This window comes from Schistocerca nitens, chromosome 2 (assembly GCF_023898315.1).
Source record: "Schistocerca nitens isolate TAMUIC-IGC-003100 chromosome 2, iqSchNite1.1, whole genome shotgun sequence".
Classification (NCBI taxonomy): Eukaryota; Metazoa; Arthropoda; class Insecta; order Orthoptera; family Acrididae; genus Schistocerca; species Schistocerca nitens.
In genome coordinates this window covers 530,517,466-530,538,715 of record NC_064615.1, presented here as the reverse complement: position 1 = coordinate 530,538,715, position 21,250 = coordinate 530,517,466, and the positions used below count along the sequence as shown (strand labels likewise).

The window sequence follows — 21,250 nt, the reverse complement described above, 5'->3', positions numbered from 1 at the left end:
ACACACACACACACACACACACACAAATATATATATATATATATATATATATATATATATATATATATATATATATATATATATATATTCAGACTTACACACATTCGTTAAGACATATCACTGAAATAGAAAACCTTTACAGTCCATTGTCCCAACAGCATATATTACACAATTCGCTCATTCACTTATGTTGATGAAATGAATGTCTTCGTCTTGTGTGAACAAGAAAATAGTACACAATACTTTAGGGATGCTCCAGTGTATTTTTATTTCCAAACAAAAATCACAGTGAGAGTTCTGACAATCAGTTTTCAATGTTAAACAATTTAGATGATTTTCCAACAAATTGGTTCATGGTCATAAAATATGAATTTCTTAACAATTTTAATAAGATCAAAAGAATGTTAAACACATGGCATTTTCGTGTAATAAAATATTTCTTTTCAGGACTTACTAATAATAAATACACACACACGCATATATTTACATACTTACATCTATTTGGTAGTAAAATAATGTCTTCACTGTTGCACACTACATTAGTTTAAAATATATTTGATTACTGTGACTGTATATAGAATTTATCTGTAACTTATATCTTCTTTAGGAAATATCATGCTTTTCTTGGGGTTGCAAAATATGTGGGCATATTTCTTTCATGAGTGCCAAGAGGGTTAGGGACACTATGTTATGTAGAGTGCTCATAGTTCTGATATTAATTTGGTACAAAATTACTGATTTCTAATTAAAAATAAGCACATAACTCTTGATAACTATTTGAGAGTTAATCACAACAAGAATGCCGAAAATTCACCCTGGTGGCTCCAAGTGCCTCAATAAACTACACAAAAATTCCCAATAACGTTTTAAAATGTTTCATGATTTAATAGTTATGAATATTTGCAAAATATTTAATAATGATATTACACTTTTGTTTACAGTCATTTCTTCATTTGTGTTACAAAACAGTTTTTACAAAAATATATATAAATTGTAGTATACCAACTTACACACAGTCTGTAACTACTTACTCCCTCAAATCATGCAAGCCCAAAAATGTAATCATCGAAAGAGTTCACTTCCTTTGCGAATGGATAGTCTTGTACTGGTTATATGACAGTGATATCATTCATACAAAGATAAATTTATGCTCAACGAACAACAAGTAATAAAACTTCACCTCCAGCTCTACGCTTTCAGTACACATTCCATGAAGAAAATACTTGAAAATTCAACATTTTCTGATTTGTTATAAACATGTCTGTTCAAGGTAAACTACGTTCTTTCACCGCGCTCGTTCATGTTTCTTCACAATCAAATCCATAAAAGTTGTTATTGTTCTTGACTTCCAACAACTCAGCACTGTTCCATTACTCTAGTAACTAAAATTCTTCCTGTATGTCTTTTATATTGCTAGTTAGGTTAGTGTTTCATCCTGCCACAAATTTCTCCTAAACCAGTACCAGTAAGGAACATTGCCAACAGTTGATTCGAGTTTAACTACCAAAGAATGAACAGTTTTCAGAACAGTAGCTTAAGGGTGAAACTGATTATGGAAATCATTAGATTAAATGTAACCATTATTTTTCTCATGCCAAACATCGTCATGATCTGAAACTCCATCACAGAAAAAGAGCTTAATATTTATCCACAATTACTATTAGGAAAAGAATTGCAGCATTGAACAATAAATTATCTAGGCAATGCAGATTGTTGTTTGGTAGACAGGCATTAAACTGTTACTTATGAAAGACCAACTGCCATTTGAAGCCTACTGATGCCAGGTGCTACCATGAACAGTTTGACACCCTGGAAGCAGTAAAAATGCTACTGTAAAATCCAAGAGGTTCTGATTACCACAGAAATTGTATGCTTGTCTATAAAATTAGCGATGTTGGTTAAGGATACCACAAAAACTGTATGCTTGTCTAGAAAATTAGCGATGTTGGTTACAGATATCGAATAACAATATTGAAAAAAAGTGAAGTGCAATCAATGTTTTATATTGATATAGAACAGAAATATTTTTCTCCCCTCAAAAGGGTTTAGTCCAAAGCCTCCCTTGGTCATAAAATTTAAAAACTCAATATTAATTGAGAGAAATCTTACTTATGTTAAAAGAGAAAAAAATACACTGATTTAAAGCAAATTGGTGAAACCTGAAATCCCATTAATACAGGATCCTGTAGCAAATATGTGTTGTTAATAATTAAATGGGTGGATTGAAATTACGTTACACGAAATGTGTGTTAGCTGATTGAATGTGGAAAGCTGACACTATATGACAGTTTGACGATCCAGCCCGAACAACTGTTTCTCAGCAGCAATGTTATAATAAACGATTCACACTTTATCATGGCGCAGGCTGACTCGAATTATATCTCTTCGAAGATCTGTTTAGGTTCACCCATGATACTGCGGAACTTGCTTCCTTTGATGAATCAATACAGATAAGAGTTTCAGATAGTCGTTATTTCAGCATTATAACTGACATTTTATTTTGATGCGATACTAATCAAAAGTGTACAATCGACTAAATCTGTCTCCTATCAGTTCATATCCAGCTGCTGTTGTTAACGCAAACGCTCTCCGCTACGCATTTGAGATGCTGGTCCCGTAGAGGTGTGAAAGTATTTTCCAAGTTAGATAGTGATTTAATGGACCCAAAGAGGAGTTGAACCATTAAATTGCCTGTGAGAGGCCAGTGTAATTCGAACTCTCTTTAGATATAGTTACTATAGTTACTATATTTCCTGTAGTGATATCATGAGCTTTGGAGAGCCCGTAGATGTTTCTCTAACACACTACAATTAGTCAGTTCGTGCAGTAGAAACTTATCTTCAAATAAAAAACACCCAGAATGGAACAGCCATCACCGGTATTTGTTGGTGCACTCGTCAAAAAAGTTTGATTAATTTGTAGTAGAATTGTATCAATACTGATAGAAGTACATCTAAGTGCTATTCAAATGAATCAGCTAGTATACAGAGTAGATTTTAACTAAAACTGTGACTATGTTGCGAACATTTCATTTAGTTTGGTCCAACACTGCATTGCTGCACAGAAACGAAACATCTACCTTACCTTGCAAAAATTTTCTAAGATTTGAGAATTAACATCAACAAAGTAGCTTATGGTACAGACGCGTTTCAGGCATCAGACACACATCACCTCCATCGCAGAATAGCTTCTGTTGTCGTTTAGTTGTAACGATGGTATTTCTTCTCTGATACGTCATTATCCGTTGCTTCTGTGGTTGCTGAGTTTTAATATGTCATTTTGAAACGGATTGAGTATTGTATATACCTATACAAACAGTCTGCATACAGCGCTTTTCAGTGGTTTTGTTGTAAGCATCATCAGTCTAGTACTTGATCGAATATTCACGCGATATATGACGCAGAACCGCTATGGTTTTAGCACTTCACTGGCGAAAGCAGCTGCATTCCACAGGTACGAGTGGTGGTGGCGAGCACTACGACCACTCATTTCACTTCACCGGACGTAGCGCCAGCAAGTAGATACGTAGTGTGTGTGTGACATGGCGCTTAGTCCACGATCTCAGTAAGAGGCGCACTGTTTATGGGCACAGAACACTGACCACTGTGCGTGGCGACCGCGCCAGGATGCACTGTTCGCGCGGCCGCCTAGCAGCGCGTCTCCAGGACGTCGCTGAAGCGCACCGCTCAGGCGGTGCCGTTGCGCATGCCGGCCGCTGCGGCTGCGGCGGCAGCTTCCTTACTGATGGTCGCGACCGAGGCGAGCGGCTTCTCTGCGGCGACCAGGGCGCACTTGACGTCGCCGTTGGAGTGCAGCGCCGCCGGGTTCTCGAAGACGTCGTCGGCGTCGGTGATGCCGGCGGCCGCCGCAGCCGCCGCGCGCCGCTCCTCTCGGGTATAGTAGTGGGCCGCGTGGTGACGTGTGTACGCCAGGCCCGCCAGCAGCACCGCTCCTGCGACAGACCAGATAAAAGGAAAAATAAGTGTTTAACATCCAGACGACGACGTGGAGCGGTCGAGCTCTGTAGGAGAAATACCAGGGGCTTACATGTAACTCAAATAATCCGTACATATTACAAGAAAGTATGTAAGATTGTACGTATGTAAGAATCCCTGTATGTCTGCATCATTCACATCTCCTAAACCACTGGACCGATTCAACCGAACTTGGTGCAGTTATTACTTATTGTCTGGAAAGAATCGCTGTGGAACTAGGAACCCCTATACCTAACAAAGCGACAGGGATGGAAAAGCGGTGTAGCTGACGATGCGCGAATACCCATATTTTACTCAAGCAGTATGTGAGATGTGAGCACTTAGTTGAATGCAGCAACCCTTACACATAATTTCAACCGTTTAAAAACTTTTTATCGTTGACACCTTCCCCGAACTGATGAAAGAAACAAAGCTTATCACTAACTACTTTTTCGCTGTTTATGCAGCACAACTGCCGCATTAAGCAGGAGGTTTTATAATGTTACTTATAATCCGTCTTGATTGCAAAATTCTTTACTCATATGACCGGTTCCGGTTCATTCAGAACCATCTTCAGATCTGATATTTCAGTTACAGGAGTAACCCGTCCAAATCCAGCAGTTTTCACTTGATGTGACGCAGCATGTGAAAATTGCTGGATTTTGACGGGTTACTCCTGTAACTGAAATATCAGATCTGAAGATAGTTCTGCATGAACCGAAACCGGTCATATGAATAAAAAATTTTGCAATCAAGACGCGTTATAAGTAACATTATACAATCACTGATTGCTGCTATCCCATCAGACATTATGTCTGTTTTTGCAGGAGGTTTTAATTTACTACTTGTTTACTAGTAATTGTATCCACAATATATTTCGCAGACAGTATCGACACATATCGCTGGATCTGGCTGCAAAATATGGCACTGTATGATTCATGGTTCAGGTGATATGAGGTCATAAGCATTCACCACACGAATGGCGACATTGGTAGAGATACAGGTGAAATACGTGTATATTGTACGTTAGGTATACGTAAAATGTATGGGACTCGTACGCATGTGGACAAAGTCATGGGTAAAAAGCCTGGATCGATTTAAGCAAATTTGTTACACATATTACTTCCTATCTCACTGTCGCCGTAAGAACGAGAACTTTCTGTTGGGGAGGCGGTGACAATTTGGAGAAATAAAGGCGGAGGTGGAAATGGACACACAGAGAAGGGGGAGGAGGAGGAGATCAGCACAGATAGGAAGGAGGACGAGATGGACAGAAAGGGGGGAGGGAGATGAGGAGACAATAATAGGAAGAGGTGGGAAGAGAGGGATGTGAGGAAGAGTTGTAAGAGAAAGGAGCAACAGTTAAAGGACAGAGAAAGAGAAGGAGGTGGGCAGACGGGAGAGGAGGACATGGACAGAGAAAGGAAAGAGAAGGAGATTGACAGAGAAAGGAGGGAGGAGGAGATGAACATCCGAAGGGGAAAGGAGGAGATGGACAGCAGTACAGGGAGCAGGAGATGACTTTGTGGTGAGTAGCAGATAGACGAAGATAGTGAAGAGGAGGAAATAGGGGTGAAGGAGACGATGGAAAGAGGGAGAAGGAGCTGATAGACAGAGAAGGGAAGAGTAGATGAGCAGAGGGGCGGAGGAGCAGATGGACAGAGAGGGAGATAGGAGCAGACGGTCATGGAGTGGAGGGTGGAGGTGATGGACCGAGAGAGGACGTGGAGAAGATGAATAGAGAGGGGAGGAAAGAGGAGGTGGTCAGAGAGACACAATGGACTAATCTACAGCGTGTTACAAAAAGGTACAGCCAAACTTTCAGGAAACATTCCTCAAACACAAATAAAGAAAAGATGTTATGTGGACATGTGTCCGGAAACGCTTAATTTCCATGTTAGAGGTCATTTTAGTTTCGTCAGTATGTACTGTACTTCCTCGATTCACCGCCAGTTGGCCCAATTGAAGGATGGTAATGTTGACTTCCGTGCTTGTGTTGACATGCGACTCATTGCTCTACATTATTAGCATCAAGCACATCAGTACGTTGCATCAACAGGTTAGTGTTCATAACGAACGTGGTTTTTCAGTCAGTGCAATGTTTACAAATGCGGAGTTGGCAGATGCCCATTTGATGTATGGATTAGCACGGGGCAATAGCCGTAGCGCGGTACGTTTGTATCGAGACAGATTTCCAGATCGAAGGTGTCCCGGCAGGAAGACGTTCGAAGCAATTTATCGGCGTCTTAGGGAGCACGGAACATTCCAGCATATGACTCGCGACTGGGGAAGACCTAGAACGTCGAGGACACCTGCAATGGACGAGGCAATTCTTCGTGCAGTTGACGATAACCCTAATGTTAGCGTCAGAGAAGTTGCTGCTGTACAAGGTAACGTTGACCACGTCACTGTATGGAGAGTGCTACGGGAGAACCAGTTGTTTCCGTACCATGTACAGCGTGTGCAGGCACTATCAGCAGCTGATTGGCCTCCACGGGTATACTTCTGCGAATGGTTCATCCAACAATGTGTCAATCCTCATTTCAGTGCAAATGCTCTCTTTACGGATTAGGCTTCATTCCAACGTGATCAAATTGTAAATTTTCACATCAACATGTGTGGGCTGACGAGAATCCGCAGGCAATTGTGCAATCACGTCATCAACACAGATTTTATGTGAACGTTTGGGCAGGCATTGTTGGTGACGTCTTGATTGGGCCCCATGTTCTTCCACCTACGCTCAGTGGAGCACGTTATCGATTTCATACGGGATACTCTACCAGTGCTGATAGAACATGTGCCTTTGCAAGTACGACACAACATGTGGTTCATGCACGATGGAGCTCCTGCACATTTCAGTCGAAGTGTTCGTACGCTTCTCAACAACAGATTCGGTGACCGATGGATTGGTAGAGGCGGACCAATTCCATGGCCTCCGCGCTCTCTTGAGCTCAACCCTCTTGACTTTCATTTATGGGGGCATTTGAAAGCGCTTGTCTACGCAACCCCGGTACCAAATGTAGAGACTCTTCGTGCTCGTATTGTGGATGGCTGTGATACAATACGCCATTCTCCAGGGCTGCATGAGCGCATCAGGGATTCCATGCGACGGAGGGTGGATGCATGTATCCTCGCTAACGGAGGACATTTTGAACATTTCCTGTAATAGTTTGAAGTCACGCTTGTACGTTCTGTTGCTGTGTGTTTCCATTCCATGATTAATGTGATTTGAAGAGAAGTAATAAAATGAGCTCTAACATGGAAAGTAAGCGTTTCCGGACATATGTCCACATAACAAATTTTCTTTCTTTGTGTGTGAGGAATGTTTCCTGAAAGTTTGGCCGTACCTTTTTGTAACACCCTGTATACCCTCTGTCAGCTTTTTACAGTAAAATTGGACATTATGAAATTGGAGCAAGCTGCATATTTTTGAAAATAATTTTTTATCCCACTCTTAAGAGTCACCATCTCAACTTAAATGTACAGAATGAATAATACAGAACTTTTCTGTTAAACATTAGAACTCAAGAAAGTGAAAGATACAGAGAAAAATAAAAATATACGCAGTATACTGTTACAAATGAAACCTATCGAACAGTCACCTGGTAACCATCCTTGTCAGATGACATCAGCTGCCGTGCCTACTCATCCATCGTTCCTTTAAAATGGAACAGTTGGATAAGATAGCTTGAGCATATTAAATAAACACTTCCGGAAAGTAGAACTGAATAACAAACCTGTGTTTAGAAAACTACGACGTAATGATTACTTGTCATGTTTCTAAACATACTTAGCAGTAATAAAAAAGAAAAATCTATTTGCTTCACAGCGCGGTCCATTAGTCTGATAAAACGAAATCTACATATCTGTTCACTTTTGTAACCATGATGGAAGCAAAATTACAAAAATCAGGGAAACGAAACATAAGTAAAAAAACACACGACTATTACAGACACACTTATTCTACGTTTTACGGTCCTTTTGTGGCAAAATAAATGTATCTTTTATTTTAACATTCACACTTTTACTTATACTAAGTTTCCCTGGTATCTGTAACTCTATATCTACCCTAATTACAGTAGTTAACAAAATCACTCAGTTATTTTACCCAACCAATGGACCCTGTAGTGCCAGTAATCATTTGCCTTAGTTTCTCAAAATAGCCTAAACTGCCGTTTAATATACTTCTATATTCCAAAAATAGCGTTCTATTTAAGCCAAAAATGCTCACGCGACCGCTACAAACATGGATTCTTTGTTTCGCTTGAGCACGAACGGCAGTTGACATCAAATGACCGAGATAGGCGCTAAGCAACCGTCTCACGTGTTACTTTTATAAGGAAATGCAGGATATATTTTAAATATTTCTCTTTAGGTTTAACCCTTCAGTTTCTGGTATTCAATGGTAATTCTGACTTTCGTCTCTTCTGCGTTTTTTTTTTCTTTTTTTTGTTTTTTTTTTTTTTTTAATTCTGACGTTGACTCATAAGAGGACGGGACTGGGTAAGTGTTGTAAGTAAATCTAGTCTGATAGAAGCAATCAGAATATCAATTTATTATGTTAAGATGGCGTAATTACTAAAAACCTTCAATTTACCAGTATCAAAATATTAATGCCATCTTCAGATGTGTGATAATAATCCAACAACAGTTTAGTTATGACGTATATGCACAACCCACATCACGAAAAGGTATAAAACATGTCAACGAAATATGCATCGTTCCGTCACACCACAAAAGGGACTTTTTCCGCGATCATCATTATACTTGATGACTAGCGTCTGTACTCTATGTCATCAGAAGTATCCGGTCAGCTCTATGTAATGTCGATTTGGCTACTAGATGTCAAGTGAGGCGGAAGGGGGTATTATGTTGTCGGTGGAAGAGTAGTACCACCAGATAGGGCAGGCCAAGAGAGCTCGGTAATTTTCAGTGTGGACTAGTCACTGGAGGTCACCTGAGTGACAGATCCATCAGGGGCATCTCAAAGCTCCTAAAGCTGGCGCCGTCGACTTTTGGTGACGTGAATCTGAACTGGAACTTTGAAGGAACATTCACGTCGTGCACTTCAAAAGGGTGGCTGCAAGAAGTCCCGTGAAATCAGCGGAAGGCATCAGTCGGGAGTTCCAAAGAGCTATCAGCAGTCAATCTAATACACTGCCTGTATTTAAGGACTTAGAAACAATCGGTCGATCAGCTCCTATTGCGCCACACTTGTCTGTAGTCAATGGTAAGCAACATTTGAGATAGTTTTTGAAACGTATAACCGCCATTTGACTGTACAACAGTTTTCATTCCACATTGCCGAATTGTTAAAAGTATTCAAAACCTTTAGACTTGCACAGAACATAAATGGAAACATGTACCTTCGGTTATACACAAAAATTTTGTCAAAAGTAAGAGTGAGATTTTAGTGTAATACGCTGATTGCCAGTAAATTAGCCTATTACACAAATGTTCTCACACTTCCTTCTTGCAAAATGTGTTTATCTAAGCGAAGATATACGTTTTCACGATGTATGTTCTACCCACGTACAATAACTTTTAATACCTGCAGCAGTTGATAATGTCCTAAGTTCGAAATGTACACTACTGGCCATTAAAATTGCTACACCACGAAAATGACGTGCTACAGACGGGAAATATAACCGAGAGGAAGATGATGCTGTGATATGCAAATGATTAGCTTTTCAGAGATTCCACACAAGGGTGGCAACGGTGGCGACACCTACAACGTCCTGACATGAGGAAAGTTTCCAACCGATTTCTCATACACAAACAGCAGTTGACTGGCGTTGCCTGGTGAAACTTAATTGTGATGCCTCGTGTAAGGTGGAGAAATGCGTACCATCACGTTTCTGACTTTGAGAAAGGTCGGATTGTACACTACTGCGATTGTAGTTTATCGTATAGCGACATTGCTACTCCGTTGGTCGAGATCCAATGACTGTTATCAGCATATGGAATCGGTGGGTTCAGGAAGGTAATACGGAACGCCGTGCTGGATCCCAACGGCCTCGTATCACCAGCAGTCGAGATGACAGTCATCTTATCCGCATGGCTGTAACGGATCGTGCACCCACGTCTCGATCCCTGAGTCAATGTCCGCCCCCGGTAGCTGAGTGGTCAGCGCGACAGACTGTCAATCCAACGTGCCCGGGTTAGATTCCCGGCTGGGTCGGAGATTTTCTCCGCTCAGGGACTGGGTGTTGTGTTGTCCTAATCATCATCATTTCATCCCCATCGACGCGCATGTCGCCGAAGTTGCGTCAAATCGAAAGACTTGCACCAGGCGAGTGGTCTACCCGACGGGAGGCCCTCGTCACACGCCATTTCCGTTTCCATTTCCCTGAGTCAACAGTTCGACGACGTTTGCAGCAGCATGGACTATCAGCTCTGAGACCATGGCTGCAGTTACCCTTGACGCTGCATCACAGACAGGAGCGCCTGTGATTGTGTAGTCAACGACGAACCTGGGTGCACGAATGGCAAGTCGTCATTTTCTCGGATGAATACAGGTTCTGTTTACAGCTTCATGATGGTCGCATCCGTGTTTGGCGACATCGCGGTGAACACACATTGGAAGCGTGTATTTGTCTTCGCCATACTGGCGTATCGCCCAGCTTGATGGTATGGGGTGCCATTGGTTATACGCCTCGGTCACCTCTTGTTCCCATTGACGGCACTTTGAACAGTGCACGTTACATTTCAGATGTGTTACGACCCGTGGCTCTAGACTTCATTCGCTTCCTGCGAAATCCTACATTTCAGCAGGATAATGCACGACCGCATGTTGCAGGTCCTGTACGGGCCTTTCTGGATACAGAAAATGTTCGACTGCTACCCTGGCCAGCACATTCTCCAGATCATTCACCATTTGAAAATGGTGGCCGAGCAACTGGCTCGTCACAATACTCCAGTCACTACTCTTGACGAACTGTGGTACATTGTTGAAGCTGCATGGGCAGCTGTACCTGTACGCGCCATCCAAGTTCTGTTTGACTCAATGTCCAGGCGTATCGAGGCCGTTACTACGGCCAGAGGTGGTTGTTCTGGGTACTGATTTTTCAGGATCTAACCACCCAAATTGCGTGAAAATGTAATCACATATCAGTTCTAGTATAATATATTTGTCCAATGAATACCCGTTTATCATCTGTATTTTTTCTTGGTGTAGCGATTTTAATGGCCAGTTGTGTAGATTGTGGAACAAAACCTGTTGTACAGTCAAGTGGCGGTTATACGTTTCAAAATGTTTAACATGACTGCGGCTCCACACAAAAGTAAAATCATTACTTCGTATGGTGTAAAGAGTGACGCCACTGGGCAGTGGATGACTGGAAACTAGTCATTCGGAATGCAATGCGAGTAATGAAGCTGTACACAGTTGCAGTGTGATAGAAAGGGTAGCGTTTAGCTAATGCCTGGAGAATGTTACCTGCCATCGTGTACCGTCAGTGACGTACAGAGAAACTGGTGTTACGATACAGGGGTTTCTTGCAGTTAGGGTGTTGTCCCGTAACAGGCCTGTGTGGCCGTGCGGTTCTAGGCGCTTCAGTCTACAACTGCGTGACCGCTACGGTAGCAGGTTTGAATCCTGCCTCGGGCATGGATGTGTGTGATTTCTTTAGATTAGTTATGTTTAAGTAGTTCTAAGTTCTAGGGGACTGATGACCACAGATGTTAAGTCTCATAGTGCTCAGAGCCATTTGAACCATTTTTTTTGTTGTCCCCTACTGCGCTTGATAAGCCGCTGAATGCGGAAGGAAATTAACACATTTATCACATTATGTAATGCGTAATATAGAGGAAAGTTTCAGAGACGATAATTATTTATATCAGCATGACAATGTATCCTGTCATAAAAGAGCATTTGTTAAACGTTGATTTCAGGACGCTAAATGTCTAAGGCGCTGCAGTTATGGACTGTGCGGCTGGTCCCGGCGGAGGTTCGAGTCCTCCATCGGGCATGGGTGTGTGTGTGTGTGTGTGTGTGTGTGTGTGTGTGTGTGTTTGTCCTTAGGGAATGATGACCTTAGCAGTTAAGTCCCATAAGATTTCATACACATTTGAACGTTTTTTGAACTGGAAGCTAAAATCTTCTCGGATTACAAGCCACGTCATTTCAAATAAAACAGTCAAACCTTCGATGGCAGTCTCCGCCACCACTGTCAGAAGTAAAAGACCCCTAACTGCTGGGCCTGCCACTCTTTATCGCTTATTTGGGCACGACTGCAGCACCTGGCACCAGTCATAGAAGGCCGAAGGGGCGCATACCTGGAATAGGAGTTCTGCAGCTAGCAGCAGCTCTTGACCGCCGCGGGACCAGTGATGGAATTACGTTTGGAACTCCCGGTCTCACTTCGCTACAAGTGTCTGGAATTCGTCTTTGTTTTCTTTCCATGTCCAAAGCCCTTTAAAAACTGGTAGAAGTCGACCTCGGGGAAGATCAGTTTGGATTCCGTAGAAATATTGGAACACATGAGGCAATACTGACCCTACGACTTATCTTAGAAGCTAGATTAAGGAAAGGCAAACCTACATTTCTAGCATTTTTAGATTTACAGAAAGCTTTTGACAATGTTGACTGGAATACTCTCTCTCAAATTCTGAAGGTGGCTGGGGTAAATTACAGGGAGCGAAAGGCTATTTACAATTTGTACAGAAACCAGATCGCAGTTATAAGAGTCGAGGGCATGTGAGGGAAGCAGTTGTTGGGAAGGGACTGAGACAGGGTTGTAGCCTCTACCCGATGTTATTCAATCTGTATACTGAGCAAGCAGTAAAGGAAACAAAAGAAAAATTCGGAGTAGGTATTAAAATCCATGGAGAAGAAATAAAACTTTGAGGTTCGCCGATGACATTGTAATTTTGTCAGAGACAGCAAAGGACTGAGAAGAGCAGTTGAACGGAATGAATAGTGTCTTGAAAGGAGGATATAAGATGAACATCAACAAAAGCAAAAGGAGGATAATGGAATTTAGTGGAATTAAGTCGGGTGATGCTGCGGGAATTAGATTAGGAAATGAGACACTTAAAGTAGTAAAGGAGTTTTGCTATTTGGGGAGCAAAATACCTGATGATGGTCGAAGTAGAAAGGATATAAAATGTATATTGGCAATGGCAAGGAAGCGTTTCTGAAGAAGAGAAATTTGTTAACATCGAGTATAGATTTAAGTGTCACGAAGTCGTTTCTGAAAGTATTTGTATGGAGTGTAGCCATGTATGGAAGTGAAACATGGACGATAAATAGTTTAGACAAGAAGAGAATAGAAGCTTTTGAAATGTGCTGCTAAGGAAGAATGCTGAAGATTAGATGGGTAGCTCACATAACTAATGATGTGGTATTGAGTAGAATTGGGGAGAAGAGGAGTTTGCTGCACAACTTGAATAGAAGAAGGGATCGGTTGGTTTGACATATTCTGCGGCAACAAGGGATCACCAATTTAGTACTGGAGGGCAGCGTGGAGGGTAAAAATCGTAGAGGGAGACCAAGAGATGAATACACTAAGCAGATTCAGAAGAATGTAGGTTGCAGTAGGTACTGGGAGATGAAGAAGCTTGCACAGGATAGAGTAGCATGGAGAGCTGCATCAAACCAGTCTCAGGACTGAAGACCACAACAACAACAACAACATCCAAAGCCCTCTCCCACGCTCTACTTAGTGTGTACCCCTGATAAAGACATTTGTATATATCTTTCGTTGGAGTGGGGACTGGTAAGTGAGGGTAGTGACGTACCCGTGAGGAGCAGCAGCAGCACGGCGCCGCCGACGGCGATGAAGCCGAGCCGCGACTCGTCACCGAGCAGCACGCCGGCAGAGCCCGCGCCGGTCACGTCGGGGACGCCGCCGCCGTCGTAGTCGGCGTCTGCGGCGCAGGGCGGCAGCGCATGGAGACGCGCCACCTCCGTCAAGCGGCGGCCGCGCAGGGCGGCGGGGGCGGCGCACTGGCCCGCGCCGCCCTCGGCCAGCGGGCCGTCGGCCGGCGCCTGCAGGCGCAGCAGCGCGGGCGCGTGGCACGCGTCGCACACCCAGGGGTTGCCGCGGGCGCGCAGCCGGCGCAGCTGCAGCAGCCGCGCCACCGCGCCCTCGTGCACGCCCCGCAGCAGGTTGTGCGACACGTCCAGCTCCAGCAGCGCTGCGGGCAGCGGCGGCGGCGCCGGCAGCTGCGTCAGCCGGTTGCCCGAGGCGTTCAGGCGCCGCAGCTGCGCCAGCGCGCCCACCACCGCGGGCACCGACTGCAGTTGCAGGTGCGCGATCGACAGGTTCTGCAGGTTCGGCAGCTCCTGCAACCACCGGTACGCGCAGTGCTTTTAACCAATATTAACACACTAACAGTTTACATACATGTACAAAATCTGTACCTATAATAAAAGGTGAAACATCCCGTTGGAAAAATTAATGAATTACTGTGCTGATAAACCTCTTACGTTATTTGATTTTCGCCGGCCGGAGTAGCCGAGCGGTTCTAAGCGCTACAGTCTTGAGCTGCGCGAACGCTAAGGTCGCAGGTTCGAATCCTGCCTCTGGCATGGATGTCTGTGATGTCCTTAGGTTAGTTAGGTTTAAGTAGTTCTAAGTTCTAGGGGGGTGATGACCTCAGCAGTTAAGTCCCATAGTGCTCTGCCCCTTTTGAACCATATTTGATTTTCAAACAGCTGAGCAGAACTGAACGTACTCAGACATTTCTCTCTTTGCTTATTCTGATCATCCATAAACTGACACACAATATTTTTAGCGCAACGCAATCTGACTTTCAATAATCCCTACAAAAGAGTGGTAGTGACTAACAATAACCTATACCTTTTATGAATCACTTACCTCACAAAAATCTTCGTTACTCAAACTATTGCAATAACAGCGAGCGGCAATATTGCCAGCTAAATAAAAGATTCAAACTACTGAAGGCACTAACTACTGATAGGCATACTTAGCAAATGATAGATTTTGATAGAAAGCAAACAATGTATTTACCTTAATAATATTCAAAAGTCATCATATATATATATATATATATATATATATATATATATATATATATATATATATATATATATATATATCATCGGGTTGCCCTCCGTGGGGTGGGTGCACGCAACGACTGTGGTTATATTGGGTTAGATAGAGCAGCAATCAGTCGTAGAATTAAGTCGCTTTAATATGACATTTATAGTCACAACGCAGATCAGATTTCGACCTGTGTCAGGCCATTATCAATGCTAAAACAAATACAAGAGTATATATTACAATGTGATTTACAAAAGTTATAAGTCCATCACATCGTTGTCTTTTAATGTTAACATTACATACCAGTGCGGAATTCTAGCAGTTGTTCGTGCTCAAGTGAATGCTTACACAGTTCAACCATTACTGTCGTAAAATTATATGATGGTTTCACAGAACACATCGGTTTTGCGTATGGCGCCCTCTATGAGCTGTGCCTGAAGTTAACAGTTTTGACGACATTTTATGGTGTTATTTATGTTGGCTAATAACTAAGTAGTAACATGAAATTATTATGAGTAAAACTATTTAAATTACAATTCTTACTTTTTCTCGTGTCTGTAATGTGCTAGATGTTTGAAATTACTATAGCACGTAACAGTGACAGTCTACGCCTCATGGACTAAAATTAATTATAAAACTGATATGGCTACGTAAAGTATGTTATAGGAAGTATTGCATATTTTGTCGTCGTGTTCTACGACTGATTGCTGCTCTATCTAACCCTATATATATATATATATATATATATATATATATATATATATATATATATATATATATATATATACACGAGGGGCGTTCAGAATTAAGCTCCGATCGGTCGCGAAATGGAAACGACTATGAAAATCCGATAAAGCTTTGCACAGATGTGTTGGGTAGTGTCTCTAGTATAACCCCAGTTAGCATCACGTCGCTCTTCTCATTTCTGAGCTCGCAGTGAGTGCGTAAAGATGTCTAGAAAATAGTGTCTGCCGCCAAGTACGAGGGCCTGGTGAGAAATTTCGCCTGAAGCTATGCAGCTAACATTACATAACTGTCGTGCTGTTCTTCTTCAAGACAATTCTCAGCCGCATTCTGCAGGGGCAATGAAGATGCTCCTGCATCGTTTTCAAATGGAAATGTGAGATTACCCACAATACAGTCCGCAATTGTCTCCCCCTGAGTTTCATCTCTGGTCACATGAACTGCTGTCTTTGAAGACAACATTTTGACACAGACAACGAGGTGTAGGCCAGCGTGGAGAATTGGCGGAAAGCACTGGCGGCTGCCTTCTATGATGAGGCTATTGAAAAGTTGGTACAACGCTATGACAAAAGTCTAAGTCAGAACGGCGACTACGTAGAGAAGTAGCTGAAAGGTGTAGCTAATTGTTACAAGTAAAACATTTCTGATGTTCACTGTGGTTTCAATTTGGCAATCAATCGGAGCTTACTTTCTGAACAGGCCTCGTATATATATATATATATATATATATATATATATATATATATATGAGTTCATGATATACAGTATTACAAATTTCCTCTTTCTGATGGACACACGTCCAGATCGTCCGTTCTCAAAATTCTACCATCTCTCTCCCCACATCCACCACTGCTGGCGACTCGCCTCCAACTGCGCAATGCCGCGCGCTGTTCACATCCAACTGCCCAACTCTCAACTCTACAATAGCGAATATTCCAACGATGCCAAACAGCCACAGACTGCACACAGCACAGCCAGTGATTTTCATACAGAGCGCTACGTGACGTTACCAACATAAAAACCTAAACAGCCTACTTAGAGAGGGTCATTCAATAATTAAACAGACAAATTGGTCTGGGGAAAAAACTCTTAGTAGGGCAAATAAGTACTTTTAAAGCTTTAAGTTGGTGTCACAGGGATGAGCCCTGATCAGCTGATGTATCAACATTGGTCTGTTTATAACCTCGAAAATACGTCTCAAGATGGTGAGTCCGCTTGAAACGTCCACATTACTTGAGCAACGTTCTGTTATTCGTTTTTTACTTGATAAAGGCGAGAAACCAGTGAATGTATACTGTAGAATGTCTAAATTTTATGGTCAAGGTTGTATGAATCGTGCAAATTCTTCCAAGTGGGTAAAGCAATTCAAAAATCGTCGCGGCTCGGTGACTGACGAACACCGTTCTGGCTGAACAGTTGCATTTTCAACTCCCTCACTTGAGAGTCGAATTGATGACATTATTCGTGTCTTCCGCCATGTGACTGTGGAAATGGTAGTTGATAAGGTTCAAGTTAAGACTGGTGCAGTTTATTACATTATCTATAACGAGCTGAAGTACTGCAAAGCATGTGCAAGATGGGTCCCAAAGGAGTTGATGCGGCTACACAAGGAAACAAGGTTTAGAGTGTGCAGAGAGCTAAAGGAGCGTTATGAAAGAGAAGGTGAGCTTTTTCTCAACAAAATTTTAACTTGTGCCTAGCCGCTGGTGGCCGAGCGGTTCTAGGCGCTTCAGTCTGGAACTGCGCGACTGCTACGGTCGCAGGTTCGAATCCTGCCTCGGGCATGGATGTGTGTGATGTCTTTAGGTTAGTTAGGTTTAAGTAGTTCTAAGTTCTAGGGGCCTGATGACCTCACATGTTATGTCCCATAGTGCTCAGAGCCATTTAAACCATTTTTTTAACTTGTGATGAAGCTTAGGTTCACTGTTATGATCCAGAATCAAACAGACCAAGCATGAAATGGAAGCACACCAACTGAACTGTCAAGAAAAAATTGAAAACCAAAACATCAGCAGGAAAAGTCATGTTGACGGTGTTTTGGGATGCTGAAGGTCCAGCTTCTTGTTATTATCTCGAAGAGCAGCATACAATGAACAGCCAGTACTATTCAGATTTGCGTTTAAACAAGGTGAAGTCAGCCATGAGTGGGAGACTTCGTGGATCTCAGAGGAGAGGTGTCATTCTCCGCAAGACAACGCACATCCTCATATTGCTCAACTAACCCGTGAAACCATCGACAAAATGGGCTAGGAAGTATTGCCTCATCCCCCTTACAGTCCTGATTTAGCACCTAGTGATTTCCATTTATCTGGTGCACTGAAGGAGGCATTACGTGGGAAGAGGTTCCAGGACAACGAGGACGTCAAAAAGTTTGTGGGAAATTGGTTCAAACATCAAGATAAAGAGTTCTTTGCAGCTGGAATAAAAACGCTTGTAGTCCGTTGGAACAATTGCACAAATGTTCAAGGGGATTGTGTTGAAATGTAGAAAAGTATTCTTTTGTAAAAATATACGCTATTTTCTCCAGACCAATTTGTCTCTTTAATTATATAATGACCCTCGTTAAAGTAGATGTACTCCTCCTAAAGCACTGGACCGTTTTCAACCACACTTCGTACACTTATTACTTCCTGTCTGGACAGTATCCATGTGCCGATAAGAACAGCCTACTTACGGAAGAGGTGGAGGAGAGGGTGAAAAATCAGTGTCACACACGACAATTTAATACCCATCACTCATTCCTCCTTTTTTTTTTGAGAATCAGATCACTTAGTGACTTTCAACCAACTGTTCACATAATTTCAAACCATTATGCAAATTTTTTTAGCTGACAATCACAACGAAATAATAAAATCTCAAATGCAGTAAAACTGCCGCACGTAGTATATCATTTTAATGTACCAACAAAATTACACTCCTGGAAATGGAAAAAAGAACACATTGACACCGGTGTGTCAGACCCACCATACTTGCTCCGGACACTGCGAGAGGGCTGTACAAGCAATGATCACACGCACGGCACAGCGGACACACCAGGAACCGCGGTGTTGGCCGTCGAATGGCGCTAGCTGCGCAGCATTTGTGCACCGCCGCCGTCAGTGTCAGCCAGTTTGCCGTGGCATACAGAGCTCCATCGCAGTCTTTAACACTGGTAGCATGCCGCGACAGCGTGGACGTGAACCGTATGTGCAGTTGACGGACTTTGAGCGAGGGCGTATTGTGGGCATGCGGGAGGCCGGGTGGACGTACCGCCGAATTGCTCAACACGTGGGGCGTGAGGTCTCCACAGTACATCGATGTTGTCGCCAGTGGTCGGCGGAAGGTGCACGTGCCCGTCGACCTGGGACCGGACCGCAGCGACGCACGGATGCACGCCAAGACCGTAGGATCCTACGCAGTGCCGTAGGGGACCGCACCGCCACTTCCCAGCAAATTAGGGACACTGTTGCTCCTGGGGTATCGGCGAGGACCATTCACAACCGTCTCCATGAAGCTGGGCTACGGTCCCGCACACCGTTAGGCCGTCTTCCGCTCACGCCCCAACATCGTGCAGCCCGCCTCCAGTGGTGTCGCGACAGGCGTGAATGGAGGGACGAATGGAGACGTGTCGTCTTCAGCGATGAGAGTCGCTTCTGCCTTGGTGCCAATGATGGTCGTATGCGTGTTTGGCGCCGTGCAGGTGAGCGCCACAATCAGGACTGCATACGACCGAGGCACACAGGGCCAACACCCGGCATCATGGTTTGGGGAGCGATCTCCTACACTGGCCGTACACCACTGGTGATCGTCTAGGGGACACTGAATAGTGCACGGTACATCCAAACCGTCATCGAACCCATCGTTCTACCATTCCTAGACCGGCAAGGGAACTTGCTGTTCCAACAGGACAATGCACGTCCGCATTTATCCCGTGCCACCCAACGTGCTCTAGAAGGTGTAAGTCAACTACCCTGGCCAGCAAGATCTCCGGATCTGTCCCCCATTGAGCATGTTTGGGACTGGATGAAGCGTCGTCTCACGCGGTCTGCACGTCCAGCACGAACGCTGGTCCAACTGAGGCGCCAGGTGGAAATGGCATGGCAAGCCGTTCCACAGGACTACATCCAGCATCTCTACGATCGTCTCCATGGGAGAATAGCAGCCTGCATTGCTGCGAAAGGTGGATATACACTGTACTAGTGCCGACATTGTGCATGCTCTGTTGCCTGTGTCTATGTGCCTGTGGTTCTGTCAGTGTGATCATGTGATGTATCTGACCCCAGGAATGTGTCAATAAAGTTTCCCCTTCCTGGGACAATGAATTCACGGTGTTCTTATTTCAATTTCCAGGAGTGTATATCACTGTACGAGGCATAGTTCAGCGGATACGACGTCATAAAGACTAAGATGCGTCATATCTGTCACATCAAGCATCATATTTAAATTTATTACTTCTTCGCCACTATCTATATTCATGAAACACTTTGATAACAGTGGCCACATATACCAATGGATGTGCCAGTAAAATTCTGTAATTGTACGACGCATAATTTAGAACATACGTGATAAACTTTGAGCTGCGTGAAATGAAACTGCATGGTGAAATTCGCTAGAGACACAGGTGAAATGCGCGAGCAAATGAGTGTGGAATATGGTCCAAATGGCTCTGAGCACTATGGGACTCAACTGCTTTGGTCATCAGTCCCCTAGAACTTAGAACTACTTAAACCTAACTAACCTAAGGACATCACACACATCCATGCCCGAGGCAGGATTCGAACCTGCGACCGTAGCAGTCGCACGGTTCCGGACTGCGCGCCTAGAACCGCGAGACCACCGCGGCCGGCAGTGTGGAATACGTTAAACACACTGCTGGAAAACGAAAATTATTGCACGTGGAAAGACGATGTCGATTTTGACCCGGTGACGGCACTTGGCACTGGTGGATAGCAAATGTACTGATAAAGGTTTCATGTCGATCGCCAACAGATAGCGTAGCGGCACAGCTACCAGAGGACCAACTGTGTCTACCCTTTAACAAGGAATGCTCACAGCCAGAAGGCTCAGTGTGGTGTAAACATGTGAAGCAACCAAGCCACCAAGCCACGGAGACGCCATCATGCTGCCTGTAGCCAACTGTGCGAGTCTGAAATGGATGAACTTAAAGTTATATCTTGGGCTTTTTCAAGCATTCCATGCGTAGTTTGTCATACTCGATGGTGATCTGGGCGGGGTAAATCATATCCGCATATTCGGACTTTTAGTACGTCTGATATCATAGAGACCAAGCATAATTTCTTGTTGCTGCTGTCTCCAATCTGAAGAATGATTCAGTGCTGATCTCCATTCTGGTTCGTCTTTTGCAAATCTTTTCATGTCTACATGAAACCTACCTACTGTACATGTAATGTTTACCACCCATATTATCCTCCATAATCATACTAACTATAATTTGTTGCCTCAGGATATTTCCTACCCTTGCACCCATTTTCGTCGGCAATTTGTATCATAAAGCTCTTTTCTCCCCATTTCGATTCAGCACTC

At 43.4% G+C, this 21,250-nt stretch overlaps 1 protein-coding gene across 1 annotated transcript in view; it reads right to left on the bottom strand.

The window, feature by feature from the left end:
* Positions 1-339: 339 nt before the first annotated feature.
* LOC126235137 (leucine-rich repeat-containing protein 15-like) overlaps positions 340-21,250 on the bottom strand; it is a 273,873-nt gene continuing 252,962 nt past the window's right edge. The window contains exons 8-9 of the mRNA XM_049943870.1: positions 13,716-14,262; positions 340-3,952 (exon numbers count right to left, since the gene is read on the bottom strand). Of these exons, the coding sequence (XP_049799827.1) occupies positions 3,687-3,952; positions 13,716-14,262 (813 nt within the window). The 3' untranslated portion in view covers positions 340-3,686. The remainder of the gene's footprint in view (positions 3,953-13,715; positions 14,263-21,250) is intronic.